Source organism: Lichenostomus cassidix, unplaced genomic scaffold, assembly GCF_008360975.1.
Source record: "Lichenostomus cassidix isolate B80296 unplaced genomic scaffold, HeHo_3.0 HiC_scaffold_44, whole genome shotgun sequence".
In the NCBI taxonomy this organism is placed as follows: Eukaryota; Metazoa; Chordata; class Aves; order Passeriformes; family Meliphagidae; genus Lichenostomus; species Lichenostomus cassidix.
Window position 1 is genome coordinate 760,174 of NW_028148053.1, and position 21,538 is coordinate 781,711.

Below are 21,538 nucleotides of genomic sequence, written 5' to 3' on the forward strand. Positions count from 1 at the left end.
CAAATGATACATGAGAGAAAATTAATTCTTGGATGTGAATTACCAATGATGTTATCTGTTAACCCTGAAATTATGACTGCCTTAATAAGGGGACTGCCTGAATCACTCAAAACCACAGAGACAAGTCTCCAGAAGACCACAGCATCAACGAGTCCTGTGGAGCGGTCACAGATTTTTATGTGCAGAGGTGATAATAGCAGAAATACAGGCAGTACCAATACACACTCTTACACAAATTCCTCTGACTTTTCAACACCAGCCCTGCCAGGTAACAGATCTCACCCTAGACCTAAAGTCTGGACATGGGGGGAGGTAACACAAGAATTAGTTGATTACAGTAGAAAATACTGTCTGATAAGGCCTCTAGAAGAGAGATCAAGAGGTATCCAGCAAGTAGGAGTTAAAAATACACTGCCCTGCCCCAGCAAAACTATGGATGTTGCCAAGGAACTGTCACAGCCTAAACCCCTTTCTGTCCAACTTGATTGGTGGCGTTTAGGACTTAAAAAAGGAATTCCTAGAGATTTGATGGATGGTTTACCTTTAGAAAAATTGTGCAAACTGGTAACTCAGTGGCGTGTGACAAAACCACATTCCTCTGTGAAAGAAAGCGCACCCGTCACAGCTTCTGCCCCCCCTTTCACTGAGACTGCAGATGAGACATCAAAGCAAACTTTTTCCTCCAGAACAAGGAAACTAGGATCTCCATTTCCTAGTGGTGGGCAGGAAAATGGAGAATGGATCTATGTTAAACAGCTCACCAAAACAGAAAAAGGAGATGTGTTAATAACAGCTATCGTGGGATTTTATTCTCGCAGTTTTAAGGATGCTGAGAAAAGGTATACTGCTTGGCAGAAAGGCTTGTTTGTGGTAAGCCTGGCTTTCATTGAAGTCGATGCACAGATTGACCATTTCTGTGATGTGTTTTCTGTAACAGAAGAAGCCTCAAAGAACCTTTCTACCCAAGAAACGGAGAGCCTGGATATCAACCAAGATAAACTTGCCTCAGTCATCCGGGTGGCCCCTCCTTTTTCCCAACACCAAACAATAAATGCCTGGTTTATTGTTCCATCATTTTAATTCCTTTTTGCCTGAAAAGGGCAAGGTCTCTATTTTTGTTTTTGCAGGAGAACCCCGTGGGACTTTAAGAATTTCTATAGAAGAAATATGAATAAAAATTGAAGACTTAAATCTGAAAATGGCCTACAAAATTTTCATTATATTGCTCATGCTTTTCTGCATTACACCTTCTTCCTATAACCAAAATAATAATGAATTGCCTTGGTCTCAAGCCTTCATAGAATATTCTAGCTCTTCCAGAAATTATCCCAAAAATAACCATCCAAATTTGGCTTTAGTTTTAATGCATGATGACAAAATTTACCATTCGTCTGATTGGGTCTGGGATAAAAATGAGTGGGTTAGAACCCTACCCGGTATCACTGATGAAAAAAATTCAAGTGGAATGCAGAAAAGTGGAACCTGGTTTTCAATACCATTTATAATTGGAAACACCAGCCAACAACAAATATTATTTAAACCAGAATGGTCTCTCAAAAAAGGTTGCTCCCTTTCTCCTGGAGATGTATGTCGAAGAGACCTGACTGGTGTTTTTAGGAACTAGATTGGGAGTTCTAAATAGCATTGATTCGGAGGTGTTATTGAACAAATTGGCTACTACAACCTTCGATCTGACAAAAATGCAACAGCCTTTAAGAAGGCATTTTTCCTGCAGAAATCCGTAAAATAGTTTGGGATAGTGCCAACAATTTTGAAAGGAACCTCCAATCATGGTGGAAGTTGGTAAATTTTACCTATAATCATGTTAATAACACTGTTATAGCTTACACATTAACTATTCACAATGCTTCAGTATCTTTGATTTATCCTGTTTTCACATTAGGCTTGAACCACAATGGAACTATACTCTATCCTTTCGAGCACAGAGCATGGGCCCAAAAGGTGAATGATAAATGGCAAATGATAGACCTGGAATCCTGCATTGTGTGGGAACAACTAGGAATTATCTCTGAAAGTAGCACCATCAGAACATGAGATTTTTGTTTAGACACTGACCAAAACGTTTGCCATTTTGAAGTTCGTCCTGATGTTAACCCTAAAACTGTAATAATCTATATTTGCAAAGGTTGTGCATGCTTAAGAACTGTTTGTAGTAATATCACAGTAGGAAACGTAGTAGCTTATACCAATAATCATATGAATTTTTGTGTTTGTAATTTTACTGAAATCATGGGGTGTGACTTCTCTTACTCAGCTCCAGTCACTTCCCACCAAATTCTGAAATCTGATTTCACATTGATTCATATTGAGCAAGCTGCATGGCAAAAAGTAATGTAAAAATCTTTCCTATCTTGTTTCCCTTCCTTCCCTTCTCTCCCCTTCCCCCTTCCTTAGTGTTACCAACATGTGGTCCCGAAGACAACTCATCCAGAAGACACCTCATCACAAAGAAAGACAACTCACCCAGAAGACGACTCATCATGAAGAAGACAACTGGTCCTGAAGATAAATGTTGAGCCACCGGGTGGTGTAAGGGTCGATCCAAGAATCGAGTTCTGTCTCAACATTTCTCATCAGAAATTACAGGTGCAGGACTTATGCAGAGAATGCTGTGTACTTGCCTAAGGCTGGTGCGGAGCGAATGCTTCGTGCCTGCCTAAGGTGGTACAGAACGAAGACTTTGCACCTGCCTGAGCTGATGCAGAACAAAGGCCTTGTGCTGCCAATGCGGGTATGTGACGAAGGCTTTGCACCCGTTGCCCTGACACCCATTGTGAAAAACCTGCCGACCATGCCTCGGACACTCCTCCCCTGACCCTGCCAAGTGGAGATTGGCAAATCTCCACGAGAATTAAGGGGGGGCAAAGGCGGCTGGCAAGGAGGGACCAGGTGTATGGACTAGCATAAAAGACAGCTTTGGAGTGGCTGAACTCCGAAGATCTTCCCCACCGAAAGATCACATCGATCTTTGCAGAGGCCAAGGAACGCCGACTGAACGGGACTCCAGGGACGCCGGACGTCTGTGGACCCGTGGTGGTAGCTATAGTCCCCTTTCCTTCCCTTTCCTCCCCATCTTTTCCCAATTTTCTCTCTTTCTCTCTCTATCGCAGGCCGCTTTACAGGCCAAATTAATAAAGTTCCCCCTTGGATTGAAATTTAACTCCCTTGACTTGTTGCATTTTGTGTTTTCTTTTCCTTTTTGCACTCTGAGATCGTAGCTGGTATGAACCATCACGCGTCTGCTTACGAGTGGACCGTGACACACGCCCACCTGGTCTTCGCCTTCCCTCCACTGCAGTGTTGCCAGGTAACGAGAGTATATCTCTGGTCCGAGCCGCGCGAATCTTAGCCACATTTGTGAAGTGCACTGGACGTTATCTGGGCTCTTGGGGAATCTCTCGTTGTCTGAGAAAATGATCTCTAGTACGGCCAATTCCCTCAGGCATCGGATACCTTGTTCTATTGTGTTCCATTTTCTCTGGTGCATCTGGAGGTCTTCTTTGCAGAGGTATCTGTCCCGTACACTCGCCAGCAATCGCCGCCAGAGGCTGAGAGTTTCCTGGGTTCTCCCAATCCCCTGGTCAATAACCACATCCTGGGACAGGGATCCCAGTTGCCTGGCCTCACTTCCATCCAGAATGGTGTCATTAGCTGCGGCATCCCAGATACGGAGCAGCCAGGTCAGGATGGACTCGTTTGCCTGCCGGGTGAATTCCCTCCGTAGGTCACGCAGCTCCCCCAGGGATAGAGAGCGAGTGATGATCTCCGGCTCTGTCTCTTCTGCTTGGTGGGATGGTCCTGCCGCATCCCCATCAGTCGCTATGCGGACTGATTTGCTCTTTGATTTCTTTTTCTGGACGGGGGCAACTGCTACAGGCTTCGGCTGTTTTGATTTGCTTTGTTTCTCCTCCGCAAGAAGACAAAATATTTTCCTGATCTGCATCATGAGGTACAGGGTGCTGGTCAAAGAAAACAGAACTAATAAAAAGATTATGCCATCCCTAGCATCCAGAGAGAACTCAATATCCTCAAAAACGGCTGTGCCTGACCTGAAAGGCTGGAAGAAACCACTCTCTCCTCCTAGCCCCAGAGGGTGGGTGCGATTGCTGAGGAGGTCCCAGATGGAGCAGCTCAGGTTAGGCCAGGCAGACAAAGTTGAGTATATATAACGAATGGTGTTCATCGCCTCACAGGTTACCATGCAATAGGCATAATAAACCAATAGAGCAATTTTCATGCTATGCCCTGATCGTAACAAGAGCAATACGACGGGCAGATAGCTTCCCATTTGAGGAAAGATATAGAGAGCGAGATAAAGCACCCATATAGATAAGCTGAGCATCATGGTGATAGGATTTCTGCGTTTCCCCAGGTCGTGCCCCACGTTGGGCGCCAAAATATGTCTTGGTTTGAAAACAAACCAGTGGGAGATCACAAGTCAAGACTGAAATTTAAAAAAAAAGTGAAATAATACAAGGAAAAGCACTGACAAAGTCAGATACAACCTAACACCCTGTTAGGGTGGTAGTAGCAGTCCAACTGAAGTAGTCCAGTTGAAGCGGTGATCTGTGAAGGTCTAGTCTCCAGCTGAAGATCCAGTGGTAGCTCTGGTCCTCTGGGAACCCAGTAGACAGGGCTAGCTCAGGCAGTTCCAAGGCCAGGTTATATCCACGTGGGAACACCTGGTTCCTCCCTCCTGGCAGAGCATCTCACAATGGGATGAGATAAGTCCATGAGTCACACGGTGGGTCCCTGATGGCCCATTGCCTGTCATGCGGGGTGGGTCATTAGCAAGTGATAATAGCTAAGGATAGCCCATTGCCTGTCATCCGGAGTGGGTGATAGCAGCTAATGGCCCACAGCTGGTGGTAATAGAATACTTAACTACATCAATATTGCAACCTAGGACACCATGGTGACACTGTGGGGCCTTGTGGGACCGAGGGACCATTGTGACAGTGCTAAACGTCATGGAATGATGGAGTCCACTGTGACATTGCAGGGCCTCATGGAAGCAAGGGGACCATAGTGACTGTGTGTGGCTCCATGGAACCAAGGGACCATTGTGACACTGCAGGGCTTGTGGAACCAAGAGGCAATTTGACACTGCTGGGCCTCATGGAATCAAGGGGCCATTGTGACCCTACAGGACCTCATCAAACCAAGAGGCCACTGGGACCCTGCAGGGCCTTATAGAACCAAGAGTCCATTGTGACACTGCGGAGCCACAGGAGACCTTTGTGACACTGTGAGACCCCGTGGAGCCAAAGGTCCATTGTGACATTGCAAGGCCTCATGGAACCATGGAGAGATGATTAAGAAATGTCACAGCCTCATGGAACCAAGGGGACATTGTGACAGTGCAGGGCTGCATGGAACCAAAGCTCCATGGTGACAGAGAATGGCCTCATGGAAACAATGGTTTATTGCGACATTGTGGAACCAAAGAAGACCTTTGTGACACCATGAACCACCATGGATGCAAGAGGCCATTGTGACTCTACAGGGCCCATAAAACCAAGGGAACGTGGCACAGGTCTGGCTGGTTTGGCCTGCCAGGGGCCACCTGACTGCTTCAGCCAACCTTGACATGTTGAGAGTCTCTTCTCATCTGCCACTGAAACACTGGGGCTCTCTGCTTTCCTCCCTGTAGAAAAGAACTGTCCTCCTCCAGGCACCCATGGCCAGAATTGGGATTTTGCCACCACATTTCCTTCTATCCAGGGATTGTTCCCATAGGAATATTGTCTTGTACTCAGAGTCCATAAACAACTGTAATTCCTTTCAAAGGTCTAATTGAAAGTGTGGTTTGGGGCCTCACTCACCATTGCACAGCCCACATCCCACTGCTCCCAGGAGAGCCACAAGCATCCTGTGAGGCCACAGAGCCCCATTCCCAGGCCATGGGAGTCAGGGCTTGGCTGTCCTGCTTGGCACAGCCCAGGCAGGGCTTCCACAGCCACATTCCGCAGTTCATTTCCCACCTGGGCCTGGTGGTGCCTCTGCGTTCTGCTTTCCCAGCCCCAGGGATGCTCTCCTTGTCTGCTCATTCCCCCCACAGTCTCTTGGCAGGGATGGCCTCAGTGGGGGCTGCTGACATTCACAGCAACTTAGATGTTGCTGCTGAATTTTACTTCTCCAGAGGCTTGTTCAGCTTTCAGATCTTCAGGAATTCAGTGCTCCAGGGCTCATTGATTTTCAAAACAGCTTAACAAGTCAAGCTTTTGGGAACAATATGATTTAAGTTTTCAATCCTTCTGTGATTAATTAGGCAGATTTCTCAAGTGTATTCAAAGTAAATATATTTTCAAAAACAGTGGGAAAAGACTTTTTAGGTTTTGTTTAGGGTTTTTTTTCCTGTTGATACAATAATATGTGCAATTCCCAATTGATATTGAATCCAAGTATCTCCTAATACAGTCTGAATAGATAAGAAATTCCTTGTCTGCTCCTGGCCTTGCTGTCAACTCTGGCAGCAGCTCCGTGGCCCCTTTGTGCCCCGCTGCCCCAGCCATGGTGCCACAGCCCCCCTGTGCAGCCCAGCCCAGGCCAGGAGCACTCCGGGTGGGAACAGCCCCTGTGCCGTGGTGCCCACAGCAGCCCCTGGGGCTCTGTGCCCCCATGGCCTCCCTGCTGGGCAGCCTCTCCAACCTCCTGCACAGCCCGTGGCACCTGTGGCCCTTCCCAGCCAGCCCTGCCCCAGGCTCTGCTGGGCTCGGGGCCAGCAGAAAGGCCAGGCAGGGCTGGCCATTGCCGGGAACAGGCCCTGAGCCCTGCAGCAGGATGGAGCTGGGGCACAGCCAAACTCACCCGCAAACCTGGGCTGAACAGCCAAGGCTGGTAACGGCTGGGGACAGAGGCTGAGGCTGACAAATGTCCTGGGCTCCCTCCCTTCTCTGTCCGTGCCACCAAGGGCACAGAGCAGCCTCCTCTCTTGGCCACTTGCCTGTTTTCCAGCCCTTCCCCAGGCCCTGGCTCTGCCCCACAAGCCCTGGGCTCAGTCCTGCCCCTGCACACTCACACAGGCTGAGATGGACACTGATGGGTTTCTCTCCCAGCTTCTCTCAGCCCAGCCCAGCTCCCTCCAAGCTCTCCCAACTGCCCTGAGCTCTCTGCAGCACCAAGGGGCTCTCCCCAGCACAGCCCAGCCAGCTCTGGCCCCACAGCCCTGCTCAGGCCAGGCTGCTCTGGGCAGTGGCCCCACGGCCTCAGCCCCTCTTGATATAGGAGGGGCTAGAATTTATTTATTTAGGAGAACTAGAAGCTGGATAATAATATTTTTTGAACTGATTTAGAAGGCCCGAGATTGGATAATGATCTACTAAGATTTGCTTTCTGAAGACAATGTATTATTCACTTAATGATTTTGTGCCTACCTCGTATCAGGGAAGATGTAGAGAAGAGAGCGAAATAATTGAGAAAAACTACTGAGTGTGACCAAACATCCTGCTCTCAGGCCCCAGAACTGGTACAAGTTAGTTCTAAGACTTGGACTTGGACCAAGAACCAAGGGAGCATGTGGAAGGAAACAGGGTGAAGAGTTCATCCTGAGGAAGACTACTAACTTCATCTTCGGAACCCTCGCCCACAATTAATCTGTGACGCTGTGCTTGCATTAACATATTTAAATGAACTTTGAACTCATTATAATACTAATCGGGGATAAGTAATGAATATGTATAGGGGCATTGTGTAACTTTCTGCATATGTAACCTGTAACCTAATAAAAACCTGTAACCTAATATAAACCTAGTGAAGTACTGCTGACGGGGTGCATGCCTTTGGAGGGGCTACCCCTCATGCACCCCAGCTGGAATAAACACATTCCTACCTCATAACTTTCTCAGTTGTGGAGTCAGTCTGCACCACACCAGCACCTGGAGGGACCTCTAGCCCCAGGAACACGGAGCAAACTGAAACCACAACTCTGCAAATGCTGCATGTGCCCAAAGGAATTGCAAAGAAAGTTGGGGTGTGGAAAACAAATGACAATTTATTTACAGAAGAGCAGCAATAACAACAAGCTGCAGAACGTATTTACAATATAAAAATCTTTATAACAACAGCAATCTATAGAACGTATTTACAGTAAAACGTTTTATCTTAAAGGAGAAATCTAATCAACATATTTACAAAAGTTCATAACAAGAACAAACAGAATATATGGAAAGGATTGTGAGTCCATCATCTCCATCAGTCCTGTAAGAAAAGGAAGCAGCACGGTCACTCCAGCCCAGCCCTGAGGGCTGTTCCCTGTGCCCCCAGGCTGGCACACACTGGCACAGTGGCACTCTGCTGCCAGCACTGACCCTGGCTGGGGCTAGGAGACATGCCTCAGGCACCAGGATGGGGCTGGTGTGGCCCAAAGCAAGCGCAGGGCAGGCTAGGGGGTGTGGTGCTTGTGCCACCAGAATCCAGGGTCTCCCCAGGCACTGTGTCCTGACCAGGGCCACCCAGCCCAGCCCCAGCCTGGCGGCAAGGGACCCACTGTGCCTGTGGGCAGGGCATGGGGGGCACCTGCCTGTCCTGCTGCTGGGCCTCCATTCTCATCCAAGGACCATCGGCTCCTCCTCATCCTCCTCATCCACCTCCATGGCTTCATCTTCCTCCATCACGTCCACCTCCATCTCCTCCACATATTCTTCCATATCCACCTCCATCTCTTCTTCGATATCCTCCTCATCCACCTCCATCATGTCCTTAATATCCATTACCATGTCCACCTCCATGGCCTCCTCAGCATCTCTGGCAGGCCGCATCAGGTAGCTCAAGCTCACAGTGGGGTCCCTGTCCCACATCATCCCCACAGGGCCCCAGCCCGCCCGGGCAGTCAGGGGTGCCCAGCTCCATGGAATGGCACTGTACCTCCACTGGGACAGGAGAGCACATCTTGCCAGGATTGGTGGTGATACCCAGGCAGCAGGATGAATTCAGGACTGATGGCAGTATTTGGGAGCAGCTGAATAGGGTGCAGGGTGGTCTCCTAGCTGGCTCCTAGCTGGCTCCAGGGTCAGTGTTGTGCTCAACAGCAGGAGCTGGAGGCTGCACCTGCAACATGGGCTGTGACATCACAATTCTGGGAGCTGGGATGTCACAGGAGTTCCAGGGCGACTGCACTGGGGGCTCAAGATCGTAGAATGTCCAAATCCTCAAATGGTTTGGCTTTGACAGAACCCTTAAGATGATTTCACTCCAACCTGAGCGACCTCCCACCAGACTGGGATGCTCAGGACCACATCTAAGCTGGCCTTGGATGTTTCCAGGCCTGGGGCATCCACAGCCTCTCTGCCTGTACAGCCTGTGCCATTGCCCACTACACTCACAAGAAATAATATTTTCCTAACATCAAATCCATTCCTACTCTCAGTTTGAACCCATCCCCTTGTCCAGTCACTACAGCTCCCAACAAGGAGTTGTTCTCCTGCTTCCCTGTAGTCCCTTCACACACTGCAAAGGTGCTGGGAGGTCTCCACACAACCTTCTCAGGTGTCCAGGCTCAACAGCTCCAACTTTCTCAGCCTGTCTTCACATAGCAGGTGCTCCAGTCCCCTCAGCAATTTCATGGGCTCCTCTGGACTTGCTCCATCAGTTCCCTGTCCTTCTCCTGTTGGGGACCCCAGAGCTGGAGGCAGCCCTGCAGCTGGGGTGTCCTGTGAGGGGAGAAGAGAGGCAGGATGTCCTCATTGCCCTGCTGCCCACGCTGTGGGATGAACCTGGCACGTGTGCGGGGGGTTCTGGGCTGCCACTGCCCAGGGTGGGCTCCTGTTGGGATGCAGATGTGAGGCTGGTGTCCAGCTGTTGTTCTCTTGGCTGCACAGGAACATCACAGCCCTGTCTCGTCACCAGGCATCCATGGCTTCAAAAGTCCATAACACAGGTCACACACCAACTCCAGCCCCACTGCTTTTGCTGCAGCCTCACAGTTCAATCATCAATGTGCTGTGAAACTGCTCAGTGTCATTCTGTTACTCCAATGGATACACAAATGTTTGCCTTGTGATGATAACAAATCTTTTTTTCTAGTTATGCTCTCGTGTTGGTGGTAGTAACACAGAGTTATTTCAATTCATTACACTTGTTCAGAGAGCAGAGTGAGTTAGGACTTACTTTGTATGGAGACACAAGAAAGTAGCAATGATCTGGTGAGGTATGGATTTACTCAAAACTAAATTTGCCTCTTCCTGATACAGAAATCAGCCACTCAATTACCCACACTCCCATTTCAAGCCCTTTTGCTGGCAAAAGTATTACCTGCAAATACACGGAAGTGTTCTGAAATCTATTCTCCAGGTGTCCCCAAGTGAGGAGGCCCAGCAGAGCCACAGCCTTGGCTCTATGTGAAACGAGGGCAGAGAGCAGCCGTGTCCCCTGAGCAACCGCGGCAGGGGGAGCACAAATCCACGGCAAGAGGGGGGAAGAAAAATCTCCATTTGCACTGTAGCCCAGAGCACCCCAGACACTGCTGAGCACCTGGGAGCATCTCCCTGCCCTGGCACATAACCAGCGACCTCCCCTGGGGACATCTGTGTGTGGAAAATCACACTGCCAAAGGCCAGTGTCCACAAGGGAGCAAAAGGAGTCCTGCAAAAATCCACTTCATTTGTATAAAGGGAAAGAGCTCGCTCTGCCATTCCCCTGCATGGGCTCTCTCGAGTTTCTGGAGGGTGCAGCCCCAGCCCCGGCAGCCGCAGCCCCAGCATGCCACAGCCCTGCTGCTGCCAGCATCGCACCCCACCGGGACTCTGTGCCACCAGCCAACACTGACCATACAGCCACCTCCAGGCACCCATGGCACCTGTCCAGCACAGCCTGCACTGCCCCATCCAGGAGTCACCCGAGTCAGGGACAGGGTCCAGTGGCTGCTGTCAGCAGCAGGAAATCAGGCAGCGCCAGGATCACCTCCCTTGGCTTTAGTCTCTTGAACAATGGCACGGTGCAATGTAATGCGGGAGAGGAGCAAAGCCCAGAGCCGTTGGAGGCTCCAAGCCTTAAACATCAGCCCCTGCAGCTCCAACAGCTGTTCCCCACATCCTGGCTCCAGCAATTCCCAAGTGATTTAGGGCGGGCTAGAATTTACTAATTTAGGGGAACTAGAAGCTGGATAATAATAATTATGTTTTTTAGCTGATTCAGAAGGCCAGAGATTGGATAATGATTACTAAGATTTGCTTGCTGAAGACAATGTATTATTCACTTAATGATTTTGTGCCTACCTAGTACTGGGGAGGATATTGAGGAGAAAGCCAAATAATTGAGAAAAACTGCTGAGTGTGACCGAACATCCTGCTCTCAGGCCCCAGAACTGGTACAAGTTAGTACTAAGACCAAGAACCAAGGGAGCATGTGCAAGGGAACAGGGTGAAGAGCTCATCCTGAGGAAGACTACTAACTTCATCTTCAGGACCCTCGCCCACAATTAATCTGTGACACTGTGCTTGCGTGAACATATTTAAATGAACTTTGAACTCGTTATAATACTAATCGGGGATAGGTAATGAATATGTATAGGGGCATTGTGTATCTTTCTGCATATGTAACCTGTAACCTAATATAAACCTAGTGAAGTGCTGCTGACGGGGTGCATGCCTTTGGAGGGGCTACCCCCCATGCACCCCAGCTGGAATAAACACATACCTACTTCATAACTATTTGAGTTGTGGAATCAATCCGCACCTCACAAGGCTGTCATGGAAACTTGGAAGTGACTACAGCTTAATCCCACTGCGAGAAGGAAGAGAATCTTCTCAGTGAGATGCCATCCTGCCAGATTTAGAACTAGAACACTAATAAATAATTCAAACATATAATGGTAACAATAATACAAGAAATTAATCCCCAAATCCCAACACACAGCACCACACCAAAAGGATGAACCCCCTTTTTCTTTATTGTCTCAAGGCTCATGAGAAATAATCCTTTTATATAATACCCAAAAACCCACTCAGGAACAAGTTCCCCCTCCCTTCATCACCCCCAACCTTTGACTGTCTCCTTCCAGACCCTGCCCCACCCTCCCAATCCGCACCCAAACCCATCGCACCCCTCCTGGACATCAACACCCTCTTCCCAAGCCCTATTTCCACCATTCCACCCCTCCAATTCCCATCCCGCCCATCCTGCCCTGCCCAATGCCCATCTCACCTCTCATGAACAGCATCCCACTTTGCCCAATCCCCTTCCAATGTCATCCCACCCTGAGGGGCTGTGGAATTGAGTGATTTTGGGCAGCGATTGACCCACTATGGGGTGAGATTGAGTACTTTTCAGTGGAATCGAGTGGTTTTGAGGTACTGCATGAACCCTCTTGGCTTTTCAAATACAAAATGGTGAAAGAAACTGTACCAAATACCCCTGAAGCATCAAATCATCCAGAATAGCTCCCAAACACAAAACACCCCTCCCAAATAGCAGTAAAACCATGAGGCTTTAGGTAATAAGGCTGGAGCAGAAGACAAAGCTCTTCCTGCAGTCGGGGCTTGTGTAGGGCTTCTCTTACTGGTGGCTCCGTTGGTGTTTGGTCAAGTGAGAGCTCTGGGTGAAGCTCTTCCCACACTCAGGACACTCATAGGGTCTCTCCCCGGTGTGGATGCGCCGGTGCCTGACGAGGTCAGAGTTTTGCTTGAAGCCCTTCCCGCAGTCAGGGCAGCGGAAAGGCCTCTCCTCTGTGTGAATCCGCTCATGGAGGAGGAGACTGGTTGAGGTCTGAAACCTCTTCCCACATGCGGGACACTCGTAGGGCCTCTGCCCAGTGTGGATCCTCTGGTGGCGGATCAGGTTAGAGCTCGTGCTGAAGCTCTTCCCACATTCCCCACACTCATAGGGCCTCTCCCCAGAGTGGATCCTCTGGTGGATGATCAGGAAAGAGCTGTTTCTGAAGCTCTTCCCACATTCCCCACACTCATAAGGCCTCTCCCCAATGTGGATCCTCCGGTGGGCGATCAGGTGGGATCTCTGGATGAAACTCATCCTACATTCCCCACACTCATAGGGCCATTCCCCTGTGTGGATCCTCTGGTGGCGGATCAGGGAAGAGCTGTCTCTGAAGCTCTTTCCACATTCCCCACACTCATAGGGCCTCTCCCCAGTGTGGATCCTCTGGTGGATGATCAGGTAGGAGCTCTGACGGAATGTCTTCCCACATTCCCCACACTCATTGGGCCTCTCCCCAGAGTGGATCCCCTGGTGGATGATCAGGGAAGAGCTGTTTCTGAAGCTCTTCCCACATTCCCCACACTCATAAGGCCTCTCCCCAGTGTGGATCCTCTGGTGGGCGATCAGGTGGGATCTCTGGATGAAACTCATCCTACATTCCCCACACTCATAGGGCCGTTCCCCTGTGTGGATCATCTGGTGGCGGATCAGGTCAGAGCTTGTCCTGAAGCTCTTCCCACATTGCAAGCACTTGTAGGTCTTCTCCCTGGTGTGAAGCTGCTCATGGGCCACCTGCTCATTGCTCTGGCTCGATTGCTGGCCAATTTCCTGGCACAGGGTGGGTCTTTGCTCCTCACAGCACCCTGGGCTCGGTTTGGAGCCTCGCCTCATGTGGGATCTCCAGGGCTTTTCCTCCCCATTGGACTCCTGCACCATGGAGCCATTCAAATTGGCCACTTCCATGAAGTCCTGCAGGGAGGATTTGTCCTCTATGGAGTCCATTCCCAGCTCATTGCCTGGAGGAGGAAACACAAGGAGAGGATTTAGGATTTTCCTCCACACCAGAGGGAAGGGGAAGGAGATCCCCCCAATCCATTCTTGGCATGATATTGTCAGCAGCAGGGCTGTCCTGCAGCTGGGGGTGATGCTGGGCTGGGAGATGGAGGAGAAGAGAGGGGGAAAAGGGGCAGTGACTTCCTTCTCACCTGCCTGGCTGTCCTGGGGCATCTTCCTCTTCCTTACTGCCTTCTCCTCCATCCAGCCAAGGTTTGACAATGCGAAATCCTGGTTTGGGGGAAAAAACAAGGTGTGAGCACATTGGATTTGAAGGTCCCCCTGCTCGAGTCCCTTTCTAAAAGTCCCTGGGCATCTGGTGTCCATAAAAACATCCAAAACTCCAAGGTTTTGAAAACAAACAAACAAAAAGAAACCCCCCAAACAATCCCATGAGTTCCCTTCTCTGGTCTTTCCACTTTGGAATTCTGGGGGTCCCTCCCATCCTGGCTGCTGGGGGTTCTGCAAGTACTGGGTTTCCCACATCTAGATGGTTCCCACCCTCCCTGGGCTCTTGGGGGTCTTGGGAATCCCCAAATTTCTCCCTCTCCAGTCTCCCCACTTTGTGGTCATGCTGGTTCCTCTCCTCCAGGGTCCCCTCACTTAGGGATGCAAGGGCTTTTGGGGTTTCCATGGGTCACTTCTCCCCTAAGTGCTTCCAGGCTTTTGAATTTTCCAGATGTCCTGGCATTACCCCCCTCTCTGGGTTCCCCACTTCAGGGTCCTTAGGGTCACAGGGTTCCCTCCCTCCAGACTTCCCCTCCTCCAGACTGCCAGCAGTCCCCTGGTCCTGGTATTGCTCTCTCCACGCTCCCCACTCTGGGGATCCTGAGGTTCATCCCTTCTGGTTCTCCCCGGGGGTCCCACAGCCCCCTGGCTCCGGGCTGGAGGTGGCAGTGCCTGATTTGGGAAACCCAACCCTCACTGCAGGGGGGCTCCTTGCATCCCCCTGCCCATCGCTTGGGCTGTGCCTGCAGCCACCACCAGGACACCCAGAAACACCTCCCAGGGACACCCCAAGAGCTCCAAGGGATGTATTTGGTCCAGCTTGGAAGTCCTTCATGCTCCAAACAATCCACCCAAAAGCACTGTGCTCATTTAAAAGTAAATTAGCAGGAGAAATGAACCCCACGCAACTGACCCAACAGACGTTGAGGCTCAGAGTTACAACTCATTGAAGAGATTACAATAAATACGATAGAGAGAAAACCGTGTTTAACTCACAAAGACTGAGTACAACCTGGCTCCCTGTTGGTCAGAGCAATGGTCGAGATCCTACCAAGTGGTGGTCACAGTCCTGTTGAAGTTGTAGTCCTGTAGAAGTTCTACTCCACCTCTGGTCCTGTTGAGTGGAAGTGGTGTCCCAAGGCCTCAGAGCCAGATTTTATATGCTCAGGTTCAGGTGGGAATGCTCAGTACCTCCCCCTGGGCAGGGAGTTTCACAATGGAATGATGTTATCCTGTGAGTCATGGGATATTTGGGGAGTCCTTGATGGTCTCAGTCGTTATTGCTGCCCATTGTGCTGGTGCCATTGAGTTCACGATGGCCCATTAGCAGAGATGAGCCCTCAGGCTGGGTGGGACTGTGCTGGTGCTTCCCTGGAGGGAGTTATCTCAGCTGAGTCGTTGGTGTGAAGAAAAGGAAACAATGTCCTGCCTCACAGGGTTTGCCTCCCCTTCCTTATCTCATTTACAAACTCTGAGCAGACATGGCTGGAAGAGACTGGCAGGCTCCCTGTTTGCTGTGCTGCCCCACTTGTGAGGGGCTCAGCTTTGCGTGAGGCACAGTGAGAACAAGGGGCAGCTCCCTCCCAGCCCTGCAGCCAAGGGACCCCTCTGGCCCCAGGGCTTGGGGCACTGTCAGCACCTGCTGCTTCAGCCACTGCTTCTGCTGGCATTGAGAGCAACAACCAGATTGTGGCTGATCCCGAGGGAGCAGCAGCAGGGCCTGGAGCTGATCCCTGAGTCTGGGGCAGGGCTGGACAAATGACCCCACAGCAGCAGCCGCAGCAGCAGGAAATGGAGGTGACTTTGAGCACAGCCCCTGCCACTCTTGCCTCCTGTTTGCAGTGGTGTTACAGCAGCCTGAGGCACCTGGGAGCCCTCAGTGCCAGCAGGGACTTGAGATGGCAGGCCCTGGGCTCCTGGAGGTTGTGCAAGGAACAGAGCTGGGCACTCCCTGTCCATATGGAGCTTGCAGATGGAAAAGGCTGCTGTGCCCAGGCAGCTCCAAGGGCAGAGAAATGAGGCTCTCGAGCACTTGATCTGGGCCAGTTCCACAGTCCTGGGCAGCAGCCAGCGAGCAGAGGGGGAACAGAGGGCACAGCAAGAGGGACAAAAGCAGTCAAGTGCAGAGACTGGAGAGAGCCACACCTGGCAGAAGGAACAGCTGCTTCCTTGCACTCTTGAAGAAAGCTCTTGGCTGTTTCAGAGCACTGAAAGGCATGAAGGGCAGAGAGGAGGCAACACCAAACAATGCTCCTGTTTTTACACCCTCTTCTCTCAGTGTCCAGAAGGAATTGGATGAACTGTATTCTTCTCTCTGAGTCATCTCCTTCAGCATGAGCAGCTTAGCACCAGGAGCTAAAGGGCCTGAAGCCTTAGGCCTCAAGAGCTGACCAAGAGGAAACTTTCTGAGCAAATTAATGCTGCTAACATGGACCAGGCTGAATCCAGCAGATAAACTCCCGGAATTACAGAATTCTGTCTGTTGGAAGAGACCTCTGAGCTCATCAAGCCCAGCCATTCACCCAGCACTGTCAGCCCAGCACTAAACCACATCCCTGAAGTGCCAAGGCCTGAACAAGAGGCCTGACTGAGGCCTGAACAACAGGCCCTGAGCCAAAGGTGACTTCTCCATCCACCTTCCAACCAAAGAATATCTTTTATCCACTCATTAACAAAATATTAATGATCATTAGCACTGTGATAGATTTATCTGTCGCCAAATCTGCGGGAAAAAATACAAAAACCCTCCAACCACATTTTAATGTTGGAGAGTCAAGGCATTACTTTATTATCTGGCCAGGATGTTGTTCTGGCCTGGATGTACCACAGAAATCATCTCATCCACACATAGCCCGGCTGTGCAGAGAGAATCATTCCAGGAAAAATGGCATTTACTCAATTTCTCAGATATTTTATACAGTAAAAATACATAGGAAAGCATTGGGTCAGTGTTCATTGGTCTAAAGTTGAGCAAACACCCAATATTCAGTCTCTCATTGAATCTGAATCTCTTCGCCTCTGATGCTAATTAGATTCTTCATTCTTCAGTTTTTCTTATCAGTCGTTTTTCTGGGCCAGGATGTTTTTAGCTCTGCTGGAGGTGGCATCTGTGGTAGCCGTTTGTGATAGCCACCATGTCCTGCTGACAACCACAATGTCCTGGCAGATGTTCTGTTAATAGTCTTTCTGGTTATCTTCAGGGTCACTCCCAATCTGTTGATATGCTGAGTCCACCAGACCTCATCTGGTAGAACAATGCCCTGAAAGAAACCTAAAATTCCTCTTCCCAGGGTAAAGACAAACAGAGCTTTTGACTAAAGTTATAAAAAATTTTTAACCTGATATATTTTCCAACACAGGGACACTCAGGACAGTATTCCCTGTCCCCAGCTGTGCACGGCACCTCCCACACACCAACAGTGCCCTCCTGCCCACAGCATTGCTCTGCTCAGCTCCCTCTCCTTCCCTCATCATCTCCCTGTGCTGCACATGTTCCTCCTGAGAGGAGCCTTGTCCCTGTCAGCGCTCACAGAGCCCATCCCACCCTCTGTGCACTCGCCCAGCCCTACAGAAACCTGTCTGTCTGCAGGGCCCTGCCTGGGGGAGGCTCTGTGAGCAGGTGGGCAAGGGCAGCTGGCAAGAGCCCTGCTGGGCCCTGCAAAGGTGCTGCTGCTGCTGTCCATGGGCTGAGCAGTGGCTGAAGGCCCTTGAGGAGGCTCCCAGCAGACACACTGAGCACCCAAAGGTACAGAGCAGGAGTTGCAGTAAATGCTCAAACATTACTCCTTTTCTACTTCTCTCATTCCCCAACCTCCCCATCCTGCTCCAAGTAGGAAATTGAAGCAGTCTCAGGAAAGCTCCTTATCTTCACAGTAATCCCTGGCTCACCTTCTCTGGGAAGTGTCCTCCAGAGCTGTCCCCAGGCTGACCTGGAGCTGGCAGCAGCCCTGACCCACACAGCACCTCTCAGCAGCAGCACCTGCCCTGCTCAGGGTCACTCCTTCCCCCACAGCTTCTGGAAGAACTTTCTCCAGCAGAAATTCTGGGTGTGACAGCCTTAGAGGCTCAGGGTGTTTCTCCTGCAGCTCCTTGTAGGTCTCCTCTTCCCATGCTGGGTCTCCTGCACCACAGAACTCTGCCAGCTGCAGCTTTACAAACATCACATCAAGGTCTGGATGTTCCTGAACAATTTGCTCGAGGTCCTTGGGGGCTGCATCCAGTGCATTCTTCTTGTCTTCCCCCTTTGCATGGAGCCAGTGGATCTGCTGGCCCCTGGCCAGGGCCTGGCAGAGCAGGTGGAACCTGGGTCCTGCTGCAGGAGCTGGGGGAGCTCCAGGACTCGCTCTGGCCACTGGGGCAGCCACAACACAAGCCATTGCCAGCCAGGAGCCGAGGGCTCCGTGTGGCTCTGCAGGACCTTGTCCCTGGGGCTCGTCTGGATCAGCGTGGGCAGCTGGGCTGCACTTGGCTCCGTTTGTGTCCCTGCTTCCCCTGGGACAGCAGCTGCCCAGCGCCCAGGGGACAGCAATGGCACCGGGGCAGTTTGGGGTGAGGTTCAGTGTCTGTGCCTGCCATAAATCCCAAACCCTTCCAGAAGGAGCAGAGAGTGCTGACAGAGCACAGGATGCTCTGCTGAGCATGGGATGGACCAAGGGTGATGGCAGACAAAGCCAGGAGGGGAGTCCCAAAGAACAGGAGGAAGAAGAGCAGGAGGATAAACGGGCAGGAGAGGAGGAGGAGGGACAGAGGAGGATGAAGAGCAGGTGGGGAGGAGGGATGGAAGAGGGGAAGCGGGAAGAAGAGGAGGGATAAAGGGAGAAGAGCGGGAGGAAGAGGAGGGATAGAAGAACGGAAAGTGAAGCACGAGAAGGAATCACCACGTGCGTCTGTTGTTCTCTGTGTCTGCAACCCTCGGCCCGGGAACATCGCCCCGCCGGGGCATCCCGCAGGTGAGCGGGCAGGGGGAGCTGCGCCAAATATTTTGGGCGGTGCCTGGGGTTCTTTCTGGGAGGTTGTGGGGATTTTTGGACCTTGTAGGACTCCAGCGCCTACAAGCTGGAGTCCTATAAAGATACAACCATATCTTTGGTTGATCCAGGGAGGGGTTTTTTTGTTTTGGGTTGGTTTTTTTTTCTTGCGGGAGAAGGGGAGGGGGCGGATGTTTGGATCTTGCAGGACTCCAGAAGTGAGTCGCAAATGCCCCTTGGGGGGACATTGGGGATTTCTCAGCACGCGGGTTTACGGGTGATCCCAGTGGCAGCTGCCGGGATGGGATGGGATGGGATGGGATGCGATGGAATGCGATGGGATGGGCCCGAGAAGAGTGAGATGTGGATTGGGGTGAGGGATGAAGTCTGCGGGAGGGGGATGGGTAGGATGGGGCCGGGATGAGGCAGCCGAAGGTTGGGGGTGATGAAGCCGGGGGACCCCACTCCTTAGGGGCTTGCGGGGTATCCGGCAGCTGTGAGGGAGTTTTGGGGTACCCCTCATCCTTCGGGGGTGGCACTGGCAGCGGGGGGACACGTGGCTCCGGCACCTCTGCACCCCACCTGCGCCACCCCTCGCCCCCAGCGCCCCCGGGAGCGGAATTTGGGGAGGGGGGAGGTGGGGGGCGCCCAGGCCGGGCCCCCCTTGCTGTCCCGGCAAGCGGGGGCCGAGTGCGGGGGGAGCCCCGCGGGCCTTGCCCGGCCCTGCCCGGCACGGCTGATGCCGCCCGCCCGCGCTGCGCACTGCTCCGGACTGGTGCTGCCAGTGCCGCGCGGGGCGGGGCCGCTTTGGGGACCCCCCAGGGCAGAGCGCTTTGGGCTGCTTTGGGGCTCTGCGCACCTGCAAAACCGGCGCTGGGCACGGGAAGAGCGTGTGGGGGCAGCTGGGGCCCTACTGGTGGCACTGGTGGCGCTGGGAGTCCCCCCGGCCGCGGGGTGAGCGGGGGGCGCGGTGAGAAGGGGGGCGGGGGCTGCTGGATGGGAAAGGGGAGAAGGGGTGCTAAAAGATGGGATGAGACCCCCCAAACCGAGTGGGAGGGGAGTGGAACCCTGTACAAATCAATGTTTAGCAAATACGTTAAAAGCCACTTAGAATGAAGAGGGATGGAGGGATTACCTTTTGTAGTGAGGGAAATAAAGGAAAAAGCCCACAACAAAACCCACTGGGGAACTGAGTCCATGATATCAAATGCCTGAAATTCTGAGCTGGCTGTGGGATAGAGTGAAATTGCAAAATCAATAACAGTGAATTGTTCCATTTATTTAAAAACAATCCCAGAAATAGGAAAAGGCCACTTCCTGGAACAGTTAAACAGGGAAATTAATCTAGAAGTTATTGGAAATGGATTTCTCTGAATTACCCAGACAAATTTGGAATCAGTATCTTTTGGTAATGGTGGACCAATTTTCTGAATGGCCAGAGATCTTTCCCTGTCACACCAACAAATGCAGGGAAGTGGTAAAAATTAAGCTTAATCAATCATACCAAGATTTGGGGGCCACTTGGGTTGTCTTCAGAGAGAAGCCTCCATTTTATAGCAGATGTGGTGCAACAGCTGAGCAAAACCCTGGGTATAAAAAGGGACTGACACAGCCCTTGGTGACCGCAGGTGAGTGGGAAAGTGGAAAGGATGAATCAGAATTTGAAACAACAAATTAGTAAAATGTGCCAAGAGACCTCTTTAAAATGGCCACAGACCCTTCCTCTGGCTCTTCTGTGAGTTAGAATTCAGCCAGGAACAAAACCAGTGAATTGCTGTAGGGTTGGCTGTACGAAACACCATCAGTTCCTGGAGAAATCCATTCAAAGGGAGAAACAGATGTAAATCTACCTGATTTCTTTAGGAAAGGAGCTAATAACCCTGTTGGGACCAGTTGCTGTGGATGCCCCTGTTGATCCATTCCAGCCTGGGGATTTTGTGTATGTAAAGAGCTGGAGCTCTGAACCCTTGAAGGAAAAGTGCCAAGGAGCTTTCCAAGTCCTCCTGGTAACCTACACTGCCCTCAGGGTGGAAGGAATCAAACCCTGGGTTCATCACACGCAGGTAAAACCAGCAACCACACATTAAATACAGCAGAGAGAAAACTGACTGATACCCTGCACTCTGGAGGTTTTATATATATATAAATAAGATACATATATATATATAGATATAGATATATATATATCTTCTACTGTTTTAGAAACAGATATAGAAACTATATTGTTAACCTCTGGGGAGAGGAATGTGGTCTTAAAGTTAGTGCAAGATTTTGGCAGATTACAGAAGGTAACCACTATAACAGCTTGTTTGCCAACACAGATTCTCTGCAGAAAATCCAATTCCATGGGGAGCTTTAGTCAGCACTTTGACAAAGATCTGGGAACACGTGTGGGAAGGAAATAGCACCCAGGGCAAATGGAAAGGGATAGAAGCAGAATATTCCTTCCAAAGGAATTCTTAGACATCAGAACGATATTGTTGAGAATTGTAATATCTCAAAACTGGATCTGGAAATCACCTCAGAAAATTTCTATTGGCTGACAGATTGCACTGATACCCCTTGGGGATGTTAAATTCCAGAAGTATGGAACAGCCCTCAGACAGGACAATGGGAAT

At 50.8% G+C, this 21,538-nt stretch overlaps 2 protein-coding genes across 2 annotated transcripts in view; one reads left to right on the forward strand and one right to left on the reverse strand.

Moving 5' to 3' along the window:
* Positions 1–21,538, forward strand: part of LOC146420171 (uncharacterized) — a 482,891-nt gene that overhangs the window by 411,104 nt on the left and 50,249 nt on the right. The gene's annotated exons all lie outside the window — the stretch shown is intronic.
* LOC146420195 (uncharacterized) lies at positions 12,404–13,950 on the reverse strand. The gene is made up of 2 exons (XM_085048587.1): positions 13,878–13,950; positions 12,404–13,688 (listed from the first exon to the last, which is right to left on the reverse strand). The coding sequence occupies exons 1-2, from the start codon at positions 13,927–13,929 to the stop codon at positions 12,514–12,516; spliced, it is 1,227 nt and encodes a 408-aa protein (XP_084904713.1). The 5' UTR covers positions 13,930–13,950; the 3' UTR covers positions 12,404–12,513.